General features: G+C 40.5%; 2 protein-coding genes across 2 annotated transcripts; one reads left to right on the top strand and one right to left on the bottom strand.

Moving 5' to 3' along the window:
* The first annotated feature begins 2,374 nt into the window (after positions 1–2,374).
* On the top strand, positions 2,375–8,941 carry ccdc12 (coiled-coil domain containing 12). The gene is made up of 7 exons (XM_072460120.1): positions 2,375–2,546; positions 6,475–6,542; positions 7,866–7,945; positions 8,072–8,133; positions 8,266–8,300; positions 8,378–8,454; positions 8,644–8,941. Exons 1-7 carry the CDS (start codon positions 2,454–2,456, stop codon positions 8,721–8,723), a joined length of 495 nt encoding a protein of 164 aa, XP_072316221.1. The 5' UTR covers positions 2,375–2,453; the 3' UTR covers positions 8,724–8,941.
* Positions 8,928–19,577, bottom strand: LOC140373565 (kinesin-like protein KIFC3). Its single transcript, XM_072460119.1, has 19 exons — positions 19,160–19,577; positions 18,955–19,076; positions 18,658–18,754; positions 18,383–18,540; positions 18,056–18,308; positions 15,904–16,076; positions 15,694–15,759; positions 15,413–15,550; positions 15,144–15,341; positions 14,905–15,078; positions 14,127–14,274; positions 13,937–14,067; positions 13,750–13,861; positions 12,286–12,572; positions 12,079–12,209; positions 11,451–11,571; positions 11,248–11,377; positions 10,523–10,752; positions 8,928–9,836 (listed from the first exon to the last, which is right to left on the bottom strand). The coding sequence occupies exons 2-19, from the start codon at positions 19,051–19,053 to the stop codon at positions 9,714–9,716; spliced, it is 2,769 nt and encodes a 922-aa protein (XP_072316220.1). The 5' UTR covers positions 19,054–19,076; positions 19,160–19,577; the 3' UTR covers positions 8,928–9,713.
* Between the last annotated feature and the right edge of the window lie 74 nt (positions 19,578–19,651).

The following is a 19,651-nucleotide window of genomic DNA, read 5'->3' as shown; positions in this document are numbered from 1 at the left end:
GACAGCGCAACACGCACCGAGCCACGCCAGTGTCACATTCTCCAACAAGCGGCGAGAGACTGGCTTAAGAATGAAGTGTCACCATGCCCAGGTGCACGGCTACTCTTAAAGACACACGCACACGCTGTTGTTGTTGTTGTTGTTGTTGTTGTGCGTAGTATATCAAAACGATTGACCCCATCTGCACTTTCTGTAAAAAAAATACCCTGAAACAATTAGTCACCTTTTTTTTTTTTGGAGTTGCACTATTATTAAAACCTTTTGGAAAGACGTAAATGTATAAAAAGTCACATTGAACCCAACTTTCGATTAAAATTTGAACATTTAATTTGTGGTTTTCATGACACAAAAGACTATAGTAAAAAAAAAAAAAAAAAAGGCAATTAAGTTAATTCTTATATTTAGCAAATTCTATATTCATAAAAGTACATTTTCATCATCGGTATCCCTTTTTCCCCTGTTATTAAACAAATGAAGTCATATTTGCTCACCATTTCAAGAAGTTTAAACCAAAAAGCCATTTCTACCTATGAAAACTGTACGTCTTTGAATGTTTTTGATATGCATTCCTTTAACTGTTTGTTGTCTGTAATAAATTCATTTCATTTCAAATTAATTTCATCCTTTTAGAAAAAAAAAAGAACGAGAAACTCTCAGGCTTTATGGTTGAGGTAGGTTCAGGGATGAAAATGTACTCTTTTTACATCAATGTGGAATTTTGCCCCACAGTAGGCTGTATATGATGAAGGCCAATACAATATGAAAATAATTGGAGAGCAGGAGGTAAGATAAGATAAGATAAGCCTTCATTTGTCCCACAATGGGGAAATTCTAGGGTTGCAACACAGTAGGTACAGAAGTATAATAATAAAAAACAGATACTGTAACTTGTAAAAAAAAACCTCTTGGTTATAAAAAACCTCTTATACTCTTAATTAAAATAATAATAACTATATTAACACTCGTATTTACAGCTGTTAATAGGTATTTATAGGGGGTAATCTTATGTCTGACTGGTTGGTGGTTTGAAGCCTGCTCTTTGTTGTGTCGTCGGCAGAACACTTAAACAGCAATAAGCTGAAACATAGGTTAAAAACATTGACTACTGGAGATGGATGGTTGATTGATCATTTGAAAGATCAATAACCTAAACGTTTTGACTAATAAAGCATTTTTCATATGACATCTGAACATAGCCCGATAGATTAGTGATAGAGATGATAGTGAATAAAATGTCCATAAAGAAAGCAAATGGTTGGCAAAGCACGTACATTGTAAATACACGCTTCTTTTTATATTACCGTTGAGATATATCACTCTGCCCTCTTCCCTATTTTACTATTAGCTCATTTGTTTACATGGGTGGGGCCTGTTGGATGTGGGTAAAACTCTCTTCTTTCAGTATTTGAACAACCCTTTTTTGTCCCTACTATAGTTGTAGTAATAATGATCAAGTTTAGAACCTCATAACTAATTGTTTGGGAATTTATTTATACTATTTGATATTTTTATTTATTATGTTGTTATCTGTACAGTCTGCTCCTGTACATGTTTTAAAAGCTCTGAAAAGTAAAAAAAAAAGAACTTGTATGGTTTGAGGGGTGATATTTGAGCACATTCATGATGACATCCTGTCTAAAGGTTTTGAGTTCACGTCCTGGCCTTGAGTAAACAAAAATATGCAGAAAAGACACATTGAAAAATTGACACATTCAAAAAAGGTATCAAAGATGTGCGTGACATACTTACATTTGACCATAAAAGTATAATCTTAAACATACTGTACTAAAAGGCCTTGCACATAGTTCAGTAGCCAAAAGTTTATTTAGAGTTTAGTCTGACTTCAAAATTTGAAGTCAGACTAAACTCTAAATAAACTTAATGGTCTGGTGGTCTCCATGGAGAGTAAAACATCTACATAGAGACAAACATGTGTTGGATTAGAAAAGTTACATAGTGCAGAATAGTGTGAAAAGTAGAATGATCCGCTTTCATCACAATCTTAATCACACATTTGAGACACAGGTGGGTCACAGTCCAAGTGTTGGTCATAATGGATACGCACTGTGGACGAGGAAGCTGGGTTACCATAGTGACGCCCCACATTCCTCGACATTGTGACCTGATTATTAGTGTATAGCCTATAGACATGGGCCACACTAACTATAATACTTCACCTCCACATACTTGGAGTTTGGAGCCTGGGTGACTGTGGTAAGTGTCTGCAGAGGTGCACGCGGGCAAACGGGTGCCTTACATCATCTACATCCGACCATATCTATAATATGACCTTACAATATAGTCTTATTATACTCGCACGGTCCATAGTGTGTCACAAAGCAGATATGACATCAACACGCGGTTTGATTAGCTCGACGCTCGATACTCACTATTTAGGGCAAGCTGTGGATTTCCGATAGACGAGAGCGGCGTGTCTCATTCAGGAGATAAACATGGAGAAAAGCGTGAAAAGCGTGGGGTCTCTGCAGGAACAGGCCCTGAAAAGAAAAGAGAGATTAAAAGCCCTGAAGAATAAACACCTTCAGGTAAGACATTGGGTCAGATTTACTGAAGCTGAACATTTAGAAGCAACGTAAACGGTTATCCTTGGCTTTGCTAAAGTTAGCATATGAGCTAACTGCACTAACGTCACGCTTTTAAAGGTTAGTGAGTAACATTATTTACTATGAATTCAACCTTTTGTGTGATTGTTATCTGAGTTTCTATTCACTCTTTCTTAGCAGCTGTTCCCGAGTTGTATTTTTGTAAAGCTAACCTCAAGGCTAAAAGGACTAGCTTAGCTTAGCTCTTTTTAACTTTTTAAGTGGGAAATTGTTGATTGTAATAGTCTCCATTATGTATATGTTAAGTTGGAAGAAAGTTTATTAGAGATGGGTTAATACTGTCAAAAATGCCCACACAAGAGCTTACTCGTGTTTCCTTGATCACAACGTACAGTACAAATACAAAAACATTACTGTTCACTGAAGTGGATACGTCTCTTGGAGTTTCACAATTCGTTATCAAAAGATGACGACTTGTTTTTTGACTGACACGCCACTGTACGGAAAAATCCACAAATACTTGGAAATTCATAGAGTTGGCAGCTTTGACCTCATAAAAGGTATAAAAGAGTTCTTAAAGATATTACTCTGTACCTCCTCCCAGAACTTCATAATTGAATGTGGCTGTGGAAAGGATGGGAAGAGTTCTGAATGATGCACACAGCTTTCATAGATTCTGATGATCAGATGGGAGGTTATGACCCTCAAGCTCCTATTCACGATGCACTGCATTGAATTCTTACTCTGTATGTTATTGTACCACAACTGCATGTTCATAGTGAAGATGCTGATGCATTTGTGTGGGTAATAATTCATTAGTTGGCTTTGTCTTGTTTTATTGCTCATTCTAAATGATGGGGCAGAGCGAGTGCCCGTGCATGGAGCTGTGGCTGGTCTCATCACTCAAAAAAAAGTCTTTCAGTATTAACAGTTTTGAGAATAAGATGGTGTTATATGTGTAAGTTTGACAACCATCGGTTTAGCCAATCAGAGCCTATTGAAGGACAGCTGTGTCAAGAACCAGCTGTAAGAACTGCCCAACAAAGGCTGTAAGAACATCATGATGTAATTTTGTTCTTACAGCCCGAGGTGCACGAGCAAACCTCTCGCTTCTTATGAAGTATGAATTGGCCTTAATGCAGATCATCGCAGCAGTCTGGGGGTGTGCACTTCAGGATCACCTGCTCCCGTGGCTCTGCTGCAGCCTGCCCTCGTTTATGGATCACAAGTGGAGTTTATAAGCAGAGATGTGTGCGTGTTCTTAGTCTGGGTTTAGTCCGGGCAATACAGGGATGAAGGCGAGCTCTGCACTGCACAAAATCAAATAAACATGAATTAAATAAAGAAACAGGCTTTATTTTATTTATTTTTGTTTTTCAATTTTGGGAGCACATTGAAAATTAGGAATGAAACGATGTTATTGCTAATTTCTTTCATTGCCTGGATATGAGGCCATGACGAACATCTCCCACAGGTGGTGCTTTTGAATGCCACTGTTATCAGTTGTTGGATCAAATTCTGTCGTCGGCGGCGGCGGACTGGCACCATCCCACTCCAGCCTTCAGCGGGCCAAGTCCAGCCTCTTTATGCAAGTGTTATGGTCGGCAAGGTAGCGAAATAGCGCCCTGGAACCGCCCTCCCCCCCGGAAAAGGCTACCTCCGGGGCAAAATCCGGCCCTCAGAGTCTGACATATTTCCGGTTGTACAGCTCTGAGGACTTGGTCTGTCCCACTGGATTGTTCTAGCCAGGTAGACAGGAAGTCCAGTCAGGAAAATACACATTGGGTGGAGTTAAAGAGCCTTTACGCGAATGATTCACTGAAGTCATACTGGTTAGGCAATCCTTACAATTATTGCAAGAATCATGTTGCACAAATGACTTGCACATCTTCAGTTTACACAAAAAAATATGTTTATTGTTCCATTATTATTTGTGTGATATCTGAACTTTACTATCTGATGGCACATGTGTGTGCACTGTAGGATGTACTCAAAATCAATACGGCAATATATTGTGAGCTTTTTGCAAAAATGCTTATTAATACTGGACTACCCGGGAACCTATGCCAGGATCCTGTTTGTGGACTTCAGCTCAGCATTCAATACCATCCTCCCTGCTCTGCTCCAGGACAAGCTCTCCCAGCTCAATGTGCCTGACTCCACCTGCAGGTGGATCACTGACTTCCTGACGGACCGGACGCAGTGCGTGCGGCTGGGGAAGAATGTCTCAGACACTCTGACTATCGGCACAGGAGCCCCACAGGTCTGTGTAAGTACACAGCCCTGCTCTCCTCCCTGTACACAAACTGCTGCACCTCTAGCCACGACTCTGTAAATCTAATTAAGTTTGCGGACAACACCACCCTCATCAGGCTCATCTCAGACAGGGATGAGTCTGTCTACAGGAAGGAGGTGGACCGGCTGGTGTCCTGGTGCAGCGGTAACAACCTGGAGTTCAACGCCTAGAAGACAGTGGAGATGATTGTGGACTTCAGGAAAGTCACAGACCCCCGGCCCCCCCTCACCATCTCAGACTCCCCCATCTCCAATGTGGACTCCCTCCGCTTTCTCGGCACCACCATCACCCGGTACCTCAAGTGGGAGCCCAGTATCAGCTCCCTCACCAAGAAGGCCCAGCAGAAAATGTACTTCCTGCGGCAGCTGAGGAAAGCAAAGCTACCAGCGGAGATGATGGTACAGTTCTACACGGCCATCATCGAGTCCATCCTCACCTCCTCCATCATTGTGTGGTACGCTGGAGCCACAGTTGGGGACAAACGGTGACTGCAGCACATTGTGCGCTCTGCTGAGAAGGTGATCGGCCGCGGACTTCCATCTCTGCAGGACCTGTATGTCTCCAGGGCTCTGGGACGTGCAGCCGACTCTTCTCACCCTAGACACGGACTATTTGAGCCGCTCCCCTCAGGCAGGAGGCTACGGTCTATCCTGACTAGAACCTCCTGTCACAAGAACAGTTTCTTTCCCTCTGCCGATGAACCCATGAACACTGCCTAAGCACCTTGCACTCACTGCACTGGTCACTTCTTAATGCACTACATACTTTATGTACATATCATGCCATTTCTAACCTTATTTTAACTTCACTTACTCATTTTTTATATATCTGGTAGCTATTCATTGTTCATTGTTTTGTTTTCATTGTTCAATGTTTTGTTTGTGTTGCATCAAATCACCAGGACTAGTTCCTATGTTTGTGAATTTTGTTCATTGACAATCCTTATTCTGATTCTGATGTGTATCATGATACTTTTAAACAACTTCAATTCTGAGTTTACTAGTTTCAATAGAATTCTGTCTAAGTGCTCATTTAAACACATCCAGGAACAGGAACATTTGTGAGAGGGCTGAAATGACACTCTCGGGATGTAAAAGTAATGTAAATATAATTTGTCAAAGTGGGCGGATAAAAACAACTACATTTCAAATTAAAATGCATAAATAAATTGTTTTGGTGCAAAAAAGTTTAAAGAAACGGAGGGACCTACATAGACCATGATCCTCTAGTGCAGACAACATGAAAACACAACTTTTATAAAGCACTTTTATATCTTAATTCTTCATAATATGACAGTAATGATTCACACCAAAAATTTGTTAAGGAATTTTGAAAAGAAAATGTACTTTCTACATTGTTTTTATCATTACAGTGTGATTAGAATCTAGTTCCAACCATACCGGTAATCTACACACTACAGGGTTAGCAGGTTTGTATTTGTGTAAGGAGAGTACTTGGTTATTTGCTGAGGAAACTATGTAACTTGAATTGTGTTAATCTTGCAACCCTAGGAATGTGTAGTTAATGAGGAGAACAGGTTATGTCAGTCATGAACTAATTAGGTTAATAATTGTGGTTGTACCGGTATTTATTTTGATGTTGATATTCTTACAGGGGCATGAAGACGGGGAGCCCGAAAACAAAAGAGCTGCATTTGAAGAGGATACAGAAGAAAAGCACAAGTTGGTTTATTACTTGCGCAAATATTTGACCTTTCCAAATTTGAACCGAAACTTTAAAAGAGACCATGTATCTGTTATCTGAACACCATCTTTGGCAGGACATCTCTTGGTGCAGAGAATAGATTGTAGGATGATTTTACACTCCTTATGTTATCCACTGCTCAAATATCTGAAGTGTGTTCAGCTTTGTGAGCAAGAGGAGCAGCCATCTTTCCTGTTCTACAGGCCCTTTTTCCATTGTTTATATTTAATGACTGTGACAGAGGGAGTGCCGCTGTGTTTCTTCTCGTCTGACGGGAATTGATAGATTTAAGCATTTGACATTAAAATTTCATGGTGATGGTATCAAATTTCCAAACAGTGAGGGGATTTACACTACATACAATTGTTGAGTCTAATTTACAGGGACATTAGACATTAACGTAGATTAGTTCAAAAATTGTTCAATTAATCTTTATATTTTACCTGATCAACCAATAATCATAAGCCTGTCACACCATCGTGTCTCATGCTGCTCACTCACATTAAGTAATTTATTTTTAGTTTGATGTTGTACAGTTCAAAAAAGGATTGCACATTTATTTTAATGTGTAGGAATATAAAGCAGTCTCCTGAGGAGTGCCAAAGACATGACCAGCATTCCTGCCCTTAGCCATACAAGGCCTGGGTCTGTCTGGTGGCAGGAGGAGTGTGATGAATTCAGCAGCGTGGACCCTCTCAAGCTTCATCACAGATCCATGACACATTACAGCTGACACTGCTCTGGAATATTGCGTGGACTTTCTGCAAAGATGTCAGCTAAACTTGCTAAAAATGTCCTTGTTCTGCTGAAAGATGGCATAATTTGGCATCGAGAAGAGCATTCCTCAGCTGTTGGTGCATGTGTTGAAACAGGTGGAGCATGTTAATCAGACATGTTTGTAGACATAAAGGAGACCTTATTCCTGACCCACCCAGACTGTAGCCGCCATATACACCCCCTCCCACTATGTGGCATTGTAGCTCAGTGTGGATGGAACAGTCCCACTAAGAGCTAATCAGAAGTACCTGGTGTCACATAGTGTGGAGGAACTGTATTTTGAAAGTATGTGAATGGAATTATGGCAAATAAGGGATATTGTCATTCATAGTATTTTGGACTTCTTTGAGCAGGAACATTCAATGAGAAACATTCACACTTTGACTCGGTTACAGGATCTTGGGCCACAACATAGGCATTACATGTAGTTGAGATGAGCTTTCACATTGGCTCAATGTAATATTTAATCAGACACTTCCCCCTTCTGGAGAGAAGAAGTATCACTCTTTGAAAACTGTCCACAGAGAACTCAAACTGAGGAACTACGCGCCTGAGGATGAAGAGCTGAGAGAGCGACAGATTCCAAAAGCCAAACCTGCCTCAGGTGACTTTCATTTACAAATATTTAACCCATTTATGCATAATTTTCTATCTTCAGGTTTATACATATATACATTTTATTACATTTGTTGCCTATGATACAGTAACAACAAATGACATCTGTTTGCAGTGGAAGACAAAGTCAAAGATCAACTAGAGGCTGCAAATCCTGAGCCCATTATTGAAGAAGTAGTAAGTTCTCACTTCACTTAATACTTGACATACTACATATATTTATTTAAAAATGGCAGCTTGAGACGATCCAACTCTTTTTCGAGGGAGTCCTCTGTAATAGTCTGTTATTGAACAATTTCCATTTTATAGGATTTGGCCAACCTTGCCCCAAGAAAACCAGACTGGTGAGACAAAAGGATGCAATATAACATCCCTGGGGCCCAAAATTGTATCATTGACTTCAACTTTTTTGTCTAATCAGGGATCTCAAGCGTGACGTTGCTAAGAAACTGGAGAAGTTGGAGAGGAGGACGCAAAGAGCCATTGCTGAACTTATACGTGAGTATATCTTTCATTTTTCCTGATACTTTGCATCAATGCTAGGCTAATTGTGTTGGGGTTTCCAGCCTCTAGGGGCTTGAAACTGCCAGGAAATGTCAATGGTGTGATTCTTCCACTGATTTGTAATGCCATGCAAAGCAAACTCCTACATTACAGCCCTTCTCATGCTTTTTTGCACTCTTTCAGGTGAGCGTTTGCAAGGCAGTGAAGAAGAGCTAGCAGGAGCTGTAGGAGCCGTGGGACCAGACGAGGGGGACTCAGACTGAAGATTTGAACAATGAAAAAGACTGTCTGGGACACAACAGGAGTAGCCTAAAGCTTTAAAAGGGAGAAAATGCTCCTTCCTGTTTACTGTACTGGTCACTATTCATGTAGTTGTGATAATACTGCATATATGCAGTAGTGTCTTTGTAAACAATATTTTTATATTTTTTGGAAAATGTGCAAATGCAATGGCTGCAAGTAAAATAGTTTTACATTTTTTATTCAGATACAATTTTCTTACAGAGGTAAAATTCTCAAACTGTATTTTGCTACATTAGATCCAAAGATCCAAAAGGTGATAAATACATCAATGCGTAGTTTTTGGTTTGACATTCACTAGCATTAGCTACTAAAGACCTTTAATGCGAGATATACCGGCCCTCACATAATAAAGTGCATCTGACCCTTTATTCTGGGGGATATTGCACAGTTCACCAGACCAAAAGGCCACCAGTTCAACTTCCATCTGGATGTTTGTCTTTGCTCTGCTCATCTGCTACAAGTTTATCCACAAGTGACACTGTTATATAAAGTGCACGTCTACAGACCTCAGTACATAACAACAATGCATGAGAAGCACACGAACTACACACATTTACAGAGCAAAATGGGAAATAAGATAGCCCATGACAAAATAAACCATATAGTCCAAAATGATAAACCCATTTGGATAATACTGCATCAAATACTGCTTCACAGAAAATATTTCAGGTTCAAATGGTTGGTTCTTGACATAACAAGGTACAATTATTTAGCACCCATATCCCCGTACTTTTAAACAGAAGGGTTGTTATGTAGCACTGAAATGCATGTCAGAAGCTGACATGCTCTTGCCACATAAATTGCAACTCAAAATAGCCCTTGTGCAAGATTGCTGTGTCTTCACATTCTTGCTGTAGTTGGGATTAAATTCAAATACAGTAAATCATTCTTGTTGCTATAATAATAATGATGATAATAATAATAGGTCGAGGGGGGAAGCACTTAGTCTGTCAGTCGCATAATCCACCAGATTCAATCTTCCTGGCTGCTGGGCCCAGTTCCACCTTGCACACTCTCTGGGCGAATTTAAGTGAGCATAAAGTCTCTCCAAGGTTGCTTTCCAGAGCTGACACCTTTAACAAAACAAAAAGTATACATGAAGTACTTACAGTATGTTAAGTCTGCATTTAAGTTCAGATTTAAGTCAGATTTGAGCCGAGTTTGATTCCGACTTCCGTTGGTTTGGTCATGTTATAGCCCAGGTTCAGTTTCGTTTTGATGTGTGTGTGATATTACGATATTGAAATTTCAATAAGAAAAAAGCTTGATAATTGATAACAATTTTGACACCGCATACAATACATTGGTGTGTTAGTGCTATACAGTACATACAACTTTCTTCAGTTATAATTCTATGGTAATTTCATTTGAATTTAGTAGTTTCTTTAAGTTGTGGTCTTACTACAGGATAAGTCCAAGAGAATCAATACTAGGTCAAATTATATCGTTTTTGATACTAGTTTTAGTACTGATTAGCCTCTAGCAAGGTTGTTGTGGAGTCAAAAATGTTAACGATCAAGTCCTCATTGTCCGAGTCGCAAGTAAAACACATTAAAGAAGATGCTTACTAACTTTGCTCACTAATTTTGACCTACTGTGAACTATTAGCTTCAAATTAACATAAAACAATCTATCAGAAAGTCCTTGATCCACTCCAAGTCTGTTTCCTGTGGGGGCTCAGTACTACATCACTGGTGTCTAGTGAGTATGTGTGAACGCAGGCTAAAACTGACGGAGACAAAACTATTTCACTGCCTACCTGGACAACCATCACCGTTTTGCTGCCCTTTCCCAGGGAGTCTTGCAGCAGATAAGTGAGACGAGAGTTTCTGAAGGGGATGTGCGTCTGCCGTGCCCTCAGCGCCTGGATGACGTCTCCCAGTGCCAGCAGGGAGCGGTTGATATTTTGGGCCTCCTTCAGTCTCTCTCCCTCTGCTCCGGACTTCCACACTCTCTCTGAACCAGCCAGATCCACCAGGTTTAACTTGCCTGAAAAAGGTGAATTTACAGACGGGTGTTTAGGCCACTGAAAATGCAAACTTGTAGGACAATGAGGCGACATATCTATACATTCTACCACTACGGCACAACTTTATATTCAATGATTTGAAGCACGAGAAGGCTACAGTAGTTTGAGTTTTACTTAAAAAAATGCGTGCCCTCTTTGCAGACACACACAATGCAAAAAATAAAACAAAAACGTATTAGTTCTCCATTACCAGAATCATCGTAATAGTAAGGCAGAAAACCACTCTGATTTGATTATTATATTAATTATAGTCTGCATTATTCTTCACTCATAACTTACATTTAACTTATGAGTTATTAATAGCTGTGCGGAAATACATTTGCTGTTTTACTCACAAGTGTGTTCTAGTAGGTATTTAATTCTTCAGAACCTACTTGATTTTTCACTGCATTCCCCACATGACATATGTACAATGGAGTAGGAGGTAGGAGTAGGAGAACATTAGTGAGACGCACCTGTGGTTTTAGACCCAGTTGCAAGGTCGATTCCCTCCACAGTGACACAGAGCAGGGCGTGAGAGCGGGAGCTGTGCTGGTTCATCTGCGTTCCAAACGTGATTCTGTTTCGCCGCGCGGTTGCTAAAATCTTCAACAAAGAACGACGTCTATCAACAGCTCAACTTTTTCTTTTACACATTTCATCAATCACAAATGTTCACCTTCTTGATGTGTTGGAAGTTCCTCACTTCGATGACTCTCAGGCCCGGCACGTGCAGCTGTCCAGTTCCATCAGGGTTGATCTTTATGTCGAGTTTCTCTCCATCCTTACTGAGCAGATCTCTGAATGAGACATCAATCACAAAGGTATTCAAAGGTTTGTGGAGTCGACAGGAATTATACTCCAGTAGGAGCACTGTTACTTTGCACTAATATTACTCATGAGAAGAGAAATGTAGTGAAGCAAATAATTAATTTCGTCAGTCAAGTGACATCTGATTGAATGAAATTGGACAAACAAAACATACAATCATGCAGATTCTGATCATTACAAATTATAGGCCACACCATTTTTAAAAAGTAAATTATAACTGAAGATTATGGCAGCACATTGTTTATGCAATTTTCAACAAAACAGAGCCTAACACTAGACCAAAAGAAGACTTATAGAAGACAATATTTCAATGATGATATATTTGCTATATATAGTGCAGCAAGATGCAAATTTACACATCATTTATCATCAATATTAAGCTTTTGTCACTACATACGTTCGAGAAAATAACTGCTGTTTATAACTGTGTTTTTTGTATGTGCAATTCCTTTAAAAAGCAGCATTCTGGACCTTACCTAAGCACTTCGTTGTAGATCTCCACCGAGCTCACAGTGACAGAGTACGTCCACATGTCCTTCCGATCCTCAATCACAGTAAAGAGCTGTTTGAGTGCACGCTGGTTAATGCCCGGGTTCTCCACACTTCCCTGTGTGACACAACCATGTCAACCAACGCAGCAAAAGGCACACACAAGTTAAATCACAGCTGCAACATTCATGTACCTCCATGGTGTAGGTTTTACCCGAGCCAGTTTGTCCATAAGCGAATATACAGACATGGTAGCCGTCAATGCCTGAGGTAACAAGAGGTTCAATTTCCTGAAAGACCTCCTCCTGTGTGACCTGAGGCTGGAACACTTTGTCCAGTTCAAAGATGCGCCCTTTCCCCTTGTTGACTACAGTCAGGGAGGACTCGTTGTTGGGGTCAGGGGTCACGACTACAGACTGACCCTCCTCGTGCTGGTCTTCTTTCAACACTGGCTTCACACGGCACAGCACGCGGATGTTACCTGGCAGCAGAAAATGAAATGGAGGTTTGCTCCAGGGAATATGCTGAAATGTGCCTATAAATGTCTTGTTTGAGGCTCAACTATTGCACAGAAATATCACTTTAATACCCTTGTTTGGGAGATTACTCTAGATGTTTACGTCTCTTTTTGAGGTGATTTGTAATGGTTTTAATTCTAGACGATACACTCAATATAATCTCCAAAACAACCATTGTGATATATTTTCTTTATATATCTACAACCATCAGGCCAGAGTATTAATGTAATGTGAGACTAAAGAGATTCGGAAGCCACTTGTCAGTTAGTGAGCTTACCACCACCATTGGAGAGTAAGTGAGTGAGTAATGTAAAGCGACTTGTGTCTTTCTGGTTAGACTGTAGAGGCAGTAATGATCATTGTTCACCTTTGACTTCCTATATTTGTGGATGTGTGACTAAACACAAAATCAATAGCTGTTATAATAGCATTCTCTACTGATCCTAGTCCTAGTTTTTTTTTGCATTTTAGTAGTTTCATTTTCAGCTTTGTGGTCTAAAACAGCAAAAAACTCCAGAGGCCAGAGACATCACACTCTGATTTGAGGCAGAGTTTGAAGTGCAAGGCTGTTACCGGTACTTGGTCCAGATCCCGTTCCTCCTCCCACTTCTCTCCCCCTTTAAGTCATCCAGGCACAGCTCAGTTTAAAAGCTCAATTCTGTGGAGTCCAGGGGTCTGTGGAATTCTTACTAAAAGTATGCGTACTGACTAAACAGAAACGGCCTCGGACTCAAAAAATGTTCATCAATGTTCACAAATGAACTTCTGTCATCTCTGAATGCTCTGATGCACAGAGTGAAGCATTTTTGTACCTAACCGCTCATTTTAGGTCAAGTTAAAGCACAAACTTAACATGGAAAGTGATGTACGTAGCACTTTTGTACGCACACATGCTTTATAAATGAGACCCCAGATGTTTAGTCCCACATTATAATTTTGGTTGGCCCTTTTAGCACACATTTATGATAATACAAAACCATATAATATAATATGAACTCTGTATCTAACCCTAACCCTGCTACACTAATATATCATTTTTCCAGCTTGTTTTATTAGACCATGAGATAGAACACTAGACTATAACAGACTAAACACTGTATTTTATCTTCTTTGTGTCGATGAAAATTCATTCAATCTCACCTTTAAGCTCCACCAGCTGCTCGTGGTACTTCCTCCTCAGTGCTACTTCTTTCCTGTATTTCTCCAGAAGATCTTTATTGGCTTCTGACATCTCATTGATAGCAGCAGAAATCTACAAAAGGCAGAAACACAAACTTGTAAAATACATTTGTAGGTCAATTTGCACTGGGATGGATCCGTTACATACTTGTTTTTTTGCGTCATTGATAGCTGATCCATAAAAGTCAGAAAAGTTTCGGACTTGGCTCCTCAGGCTGGCATAGTCCGTCTGCATGGAGCGTAAAGTCGGTGGAAGTGAAGTCAAGCGCTTTTGTAAGCCTGCCAAGATAAAAGATTAATGCTGCCTTAAAATCCGCCCCCAATTTGATGTGACTCACAAAAGAACTGGTCCTGGAGATTCTGAAAGTGCTCTGCAGAACAGTTGGCCGCAGCTTTCACCGCCTCCTCCTTCCTCTCCTCCAAATGCCCAATCTCCTTCAGGAGTGCTTCCCTCAGTGCGGCAATTTCTCTCTCGTACGCTGCAATCTGTGAACAACGGCAAATTACTCACTTTGTCAGCGCCGTACGACCAGTCTGTCCAAATATAGCCTGACAAGGGTTCATCTGTCAATTACATCGCTCTGGTGCTGTGGACAACAGTCAACAGCCAAGACGCTTTCTTTTTTTTAACTCAAAATAATGGTATTGTATCTATTCAATATGCACTGTAATAAAAGCAAGTGCATGCTGTGTGTATATATGCAGTAGAGTTGTCAATACCCAGATACTAACCATTAGCAACTAGTTTCAAAACCAAGTACCCATTTGAAGTATCGATACTGAATAAAATCATATACATTTGACAAAATCTTGATCGATATAAGAGTTAGTAAAGTATAAGACCACAAGGTAACAGTAAAAAAAACTGCTAAGATTTTGTGCAGAAAATTAGATTACATTGTCTAAAAATAATTGCGTTTTAATCATCAAAATCTGTATTGAAGTATCAAGCCATTTCAGTATCATGACACTAACACTAATCTGCAGCGCTTACAAGATGTTCATGGCTATTTTTTTTTACTGTGCAGCTTAAACCGGACAAAAAACTGACAAAGACTGTATGGGATTGTACAGAATAGTATTATAATTTAATAATGAGTTAAACATGCTGTGTACCTTGTGCTGCAGATTACAGCTGTACTCGTCGGACTTCCTGATCTGTTCCTCCAGCTGCTTACACCTCTCGTTCTGATGGCCAAGCTTTTCAGAGAGCAGTTCATTCTTCTGTCTGACTTTATTCAGATGCTTCAAAGTTGCAGGGGACTCCACCTCCACCGTCTTAGTCACATACTGGTCAAATGAAACATATGACTTTTAAATACACTACAAGTCCGATTTACTCGATCTTTTCTTACCTTAACCACGGGGTCCTTTGCCTTCTCTCGGTCTAACTCCAGATGCAGTTCTCTGACTCGGTCCTCTCGTTTCCTCAGCTCTTCTCCTCGTCTCCACTCACTCGCTTCACTGTGGCGCTCCAGGCTTGACAACTGCTCCACGCGTTGCTGGAGCGACATCTCCAGCTGCTGCACTCTGCTCCTCAGGTTCTCGTTTTCCTAACATACACACAGACAAACGCATAGTACAACCCAGGCCTATCACGGACAAGTGAATGCTAGTGCGTTACCTTCATGAGCATGTTGCTGGACTGAGAGGGGATGGTGGACAGCTGCTGCAGAAGCCCCTGGGTCACACTCAGGTTTTGTTTCAGGCTCTCGTTTTCTGCAGTCAAACACATCACCCGTTTCTCCGAGTCTGTGGCGCCCTGATGAAACACAAGTACGTTTTTATCACCCTTTTGGAGTTAATGTGGCATTTCTCATCTAAAAAGGTCTTAAATGGCATTTATAGCGCAGTAAATTCTCAGACAAACTGGAGTTATACCCATTAATAAATGAAAGCACTCACAGAAGCAGTTCTCAGTCTGGATAGCTCCTCTTCTCGTTCCTCTATGCATCCTTTTAATTCATCAATCTGAATGACATTTTAAAATAAAAGAGTATTACAATATATGACATGGGGTCGAGGCATGAGAAATGTGGAAACGTGGAAATCTGTTTCTGTTCATTTTAAAACATTTCAACGGCACAGCAAATGATGTATTTGTATTGTATGTACCTGTTGCTGGAACGCCTGTATTCTGGAGAAACGGTCTTTGTCCGTGTGCTCGAGCTGTGAGTGCAGCAGACGCAGCTCTCCTCTCAGACGGCTCCTCTCGCTCTGGAGGCCGTACAGAGACTCCACCAGCCCCTGAACTCCACCCGGTGTCCCACTGTCAGCGCTGCATTCACCTACAACACGCAACACATCATCTGTCAGAGTCCAATCTATTATTCACAGCTTTATCAAGAAATACGGATCGCCTTTGAACTTCACATGACCTGATTTGCTCATGCATTCAACACAGGAATATCTTGTTCAAATTATATCTGAATAGTAGTCTTATACATGTGCACTATGTGATTTATCTGGTGAAATGCTTGTTATTGTTTTATCTGGAAAGCTGTACAACATGGCATTAAACTCTCCACAGAACTTGGCCTGGTGGCATTACTTGCTTGTCTCCATGGACATAGATAACTTTAATTTCTTACTGTGGAACATTGCAATCAAAGCATTAACATATAGCAGGTGGCACACCCTCCACCAAAAACCTTATTTTCAGCTATTGCCCCATAAGTTTTTGCAATATTAATAAACTATATCTATAGCTCCGTTTTACACACTAACCCACACTTGCACATTAACCATGCATTGCTTCAGTTACATTTAACCACTCTGAGGTCTCACAGGGCTCTTTACAGTGGATATTGATGCAGTGCACGTACAGCCTGAACCACAGTGCAGTTATAAAATGCACTGACCCGGTGGCACGCAGTTCTTCTGAGCTGGAAGAAGCACAACATGCACCATTGTCTTTTAATCACTTTTCTCTTGCTACATAATTTATACTCTGTCCTGCTTAGTTTTCTGGGAATTCAATTTTGTCTGAATACAACATTTCAGGGCGAAATTAAAATATTGTGTGATATTTTAACCTAAACCAGGACATTTATAGATCAAACTGATCATCGCATTATTGTTATTGAGATTATTAAAAAATAATCAAGTTTGTTTGAATGTATGAGTGACAAAGCTATCAGTTACATAAAAGAAGTCATGTAATACATTATCTGTACCAGACTAACATGGCTAATGAAGTCAGCCCAAGCACAAGTAGTAAACATGCATGTGATCAGCCACATCACATCTGGGTGATGAGACTGGGGAGGTGCTATTTTTAGCTCAGCGCACGTGGACCTGGGCATGTGCTGGTCCTTGGAAGTGCCTCAGCGGGAAAACCACATTGAATCTTATTTTATTTATAGCAAGAAATTACACCATAGTTTTGACTACTTAATGGTCCATTGTTGCATGTATTGCATGGGACACAATGCTTTCACACTGTGTGATAGAAAAGCTTCTCTCTTTATCTTAACATGCAAAATGCGAAGTACTGAATATTGATGTTACAAGATGGAAGAGGATGCTATGACCTTTGCCCTTGGAGGTCGGCAAATATTCATTTGGTTTGGTCTGGTAGTAATAGAGGTGTGGGATATCGACAAAAAATAACCTTGTTTTGTTGCTTACTTTGCAAGTATGTTAATCACGGTTAAGGTTAGGGTTATGTGCTAAATGTGTCTTGGTAGAGCTAAGTATTGCACACAGCGTGAATGGACCAAAACATTAACCACAAAAGGGCAGAAATTTCACTTTTGAGCAAATTTTTTAATGTTTTACATTGTAGATAATATACACAATTTTTTTATTTTTGCGTATCTCCTGAACAACAAATGCAATATTATGCATTTTTCAACTCTAGGTAGTAGGTCTTCAATTCTAGTGGGTACCACGCAGCAATGATCATCAAGAAACATATACTTCTGTTACTTCATATCTTGAAATTTTGATTTTCAAGGTATTATTTGGTTAAAATAAACTTTATATTGTCCTTTAGAGGATTTTTTTCGGGCACTGTGGTAAACAAAACACATGTTCATTACTAAAAACAATCAACATTTTAGCAGGAATATGCGGTCAAAGCATATTTTTGTCTGTTTCTTCCATCCTATTTAATCTCATCTCATGCATTCACTTTCTCTGGATAATAATTTCACACAATTTTTCACACCAACCAATCTTCCTCGTTACACTTGCTCCTCCCCCCTCTGATTTAATCAACTTGGACACCCACAAAATGAAAATGTCCCCTCCCCCTCAGACTCACCTTCACTCGTGGGAGTCTGGGCTTGTTGCTGACTGAAGGCCTCCTCCAGGCTGGTTATGATGCTGTTCTTATCCTTGAGTCTTTGGCGATATGATGCTCTGAGTGCCTTCATCTGACGCCGGTGCTGGACGCGGTGCCTCTTCAGCTGGATCCTGTACTGGTCGGCTTGTTGCTGCAGCTGCTGGAAGTGCGAGTACTGCTCCAGGAAAGTTAATAAGTGGGACATAACAGCCACCAGAGGAGAGTCTGTGATCTAGCCAAGAGAGACATATAAAATTAAACTTACCGCTCTATTTTGAGGTGTAACTCTTTATCCGCACACTGTACCTTTGCTGCTGTTTCGAGATGGTGCTGTGAGGTCCTCTTTTGCTCAGCTTCTTGTTTGAAAGACAAGAACGCTGCCAGAGGCGTGCATGCTGGGAGATCTGTGGCATCTGCATCATCTTCATCATTTGGAGACAACTCATCACTGTCACTACTGCTGCCTACAAGAAAAATTGTTTTAATACTCAGTTTACAAATAGCCTAATTATTGAACAGATAAGACATAATGCTCATTATACAAATACATACAGTACAATACAAAACATCTTGGCACTCACTTGATTCAAGCTGAAGCCGAGCAAAAGCCTTTTTACCAAATTTGGGGGTGTGGCTACATTTCTTGCTCCTTGTTTCCATGGAAACATGTTCTGCCTCCTGAGCTCAGCAACACATATGGGGTCCGACAATTACACACAAACACTGACAATGCTGAAATTGTCCTACAAAGCTACATGCAGTGACATTTCCAGTTATTAAATGGGAGTAGCTCTTATAATGTCAAACGTAAATGTTACTAAATGTTACATGCGGATTGATAAACTGACACGGGTATGAACAGATGAGATGAGACGTACATCTGTAGACGCTCCACATGCTCCCTCCAAAGCCTCCTCCTCCTCCTTCTTGAAGACAGTGTAGAAGATGTAGACAAGAAGGGAGTAGAAGGCATACATCTCTACGCCGTCTCAAAAATACCCTGGAAGACATGTCAGCTCATTTATCAATACTCAGTGATGGAGAAAAGGCAGCTAATCAAAGCACAATGAGTGCCATGTTTACCTTATCTCGCTCTCATCTTTTCTTCTCAGCTGATGCCGTCATAACACTCCGGTGGTTGCAGGTGCAGTGTTCAGTCCTCGTCTCATGTCACTGTTCGATGTGTCCATGCAGTCCTGTCCTCCGTGTGTCCCTGAGGAGCTCGGTGTGAATCGCACGTCCCACTCTCCTCCCCTTTCTCCCTTTTCCCTCCTCCTCCTCACCACTTTGCTCTACCTACAAGCTGCAGCTGCTGGACTGAGCATGCCCAGTGCATCTCTGCTGTCTGCTGCAGTGTTAGCAGGCAAATACAACGTGAAGACTAATTAACTTGGGCGACAAGCAGCTAATGAGCTGTTCAAATATATGACACAGTTCCAGTACAACAGAAGAATCAATGAAAAATGTGGCCAAAATCAAGTTAGCTAAATGTTGTATTGGAACAGTTAAATTGTTTGTAAAAAATTATAAATAATTGTTAGATCATATGAAATCAACAGTATATTTAACAGAACT

This window comes from Eucyclogobius newberryi, unplaced genomic scaffold (assembly GCF_026437365.1).
Source record: "Eucyclogobius newberryi isolate DKJ021-1_F unplaced genomic scaffold, fEucNew1.0.hap1 SCAF_3, whole genome shotgun sequence".
Taxonomy (NCBI): Eukaryota; Metazoa; Chordata; class Actinopteri; order Gobiiformes; family Gobiidae; genus Eucyclogobius; species Eucyclogobius newberryi.
This window is presented reverse-complemented; position numbering and strand designations above follow the sequence as displayed.

Bases quoted from the DNA above. Each gene is read 5' to 3' on its own strand.
- ccdc12 (XM_072460120.1), top strand. From the start codon at position 2,454: ATGGAGAAAAGCGTGAAAAGCGTGGGGTCTCTGCAGGAACAGGCCCTG. The intron at 6,543-7,865 runs GTTGGTTTATTA...AACTGTCCACAG, and splicing joins GATACAGAAGAAAAGCACAA to AGAACTCAAACTGAGGAACT. The intron at 7,946-8,071 runs GTGACTTTCATT...ATCTGTTTGCAG, and splicing joins AAAAGCCAAACCTGCCTCAG to TGGAAGACAAAGTCAAAGAT.
- LOC140373565 (XM_072460119.1), bottom strand. From the start codon at position 19,053: ATGTATGCCTTCTACTCCCTTCTTGTCTACATCTTCTACACTGTCTTC. The intron at 18,541-18,657 runs GTGAGTGCCAAG...TTTTTCTTGTAG, and splicing joins TCGGCTTCAGCTTGAATCAA to GCAGCAGTAGTGACAGTGAT. The intron at 12,210-12,285 runs GTACATGAATGT...TGTGTCACACAG, and splicing joins GTAAAACCTACACCATGGAG to GGAAGTGTGGAGAACCCGGG.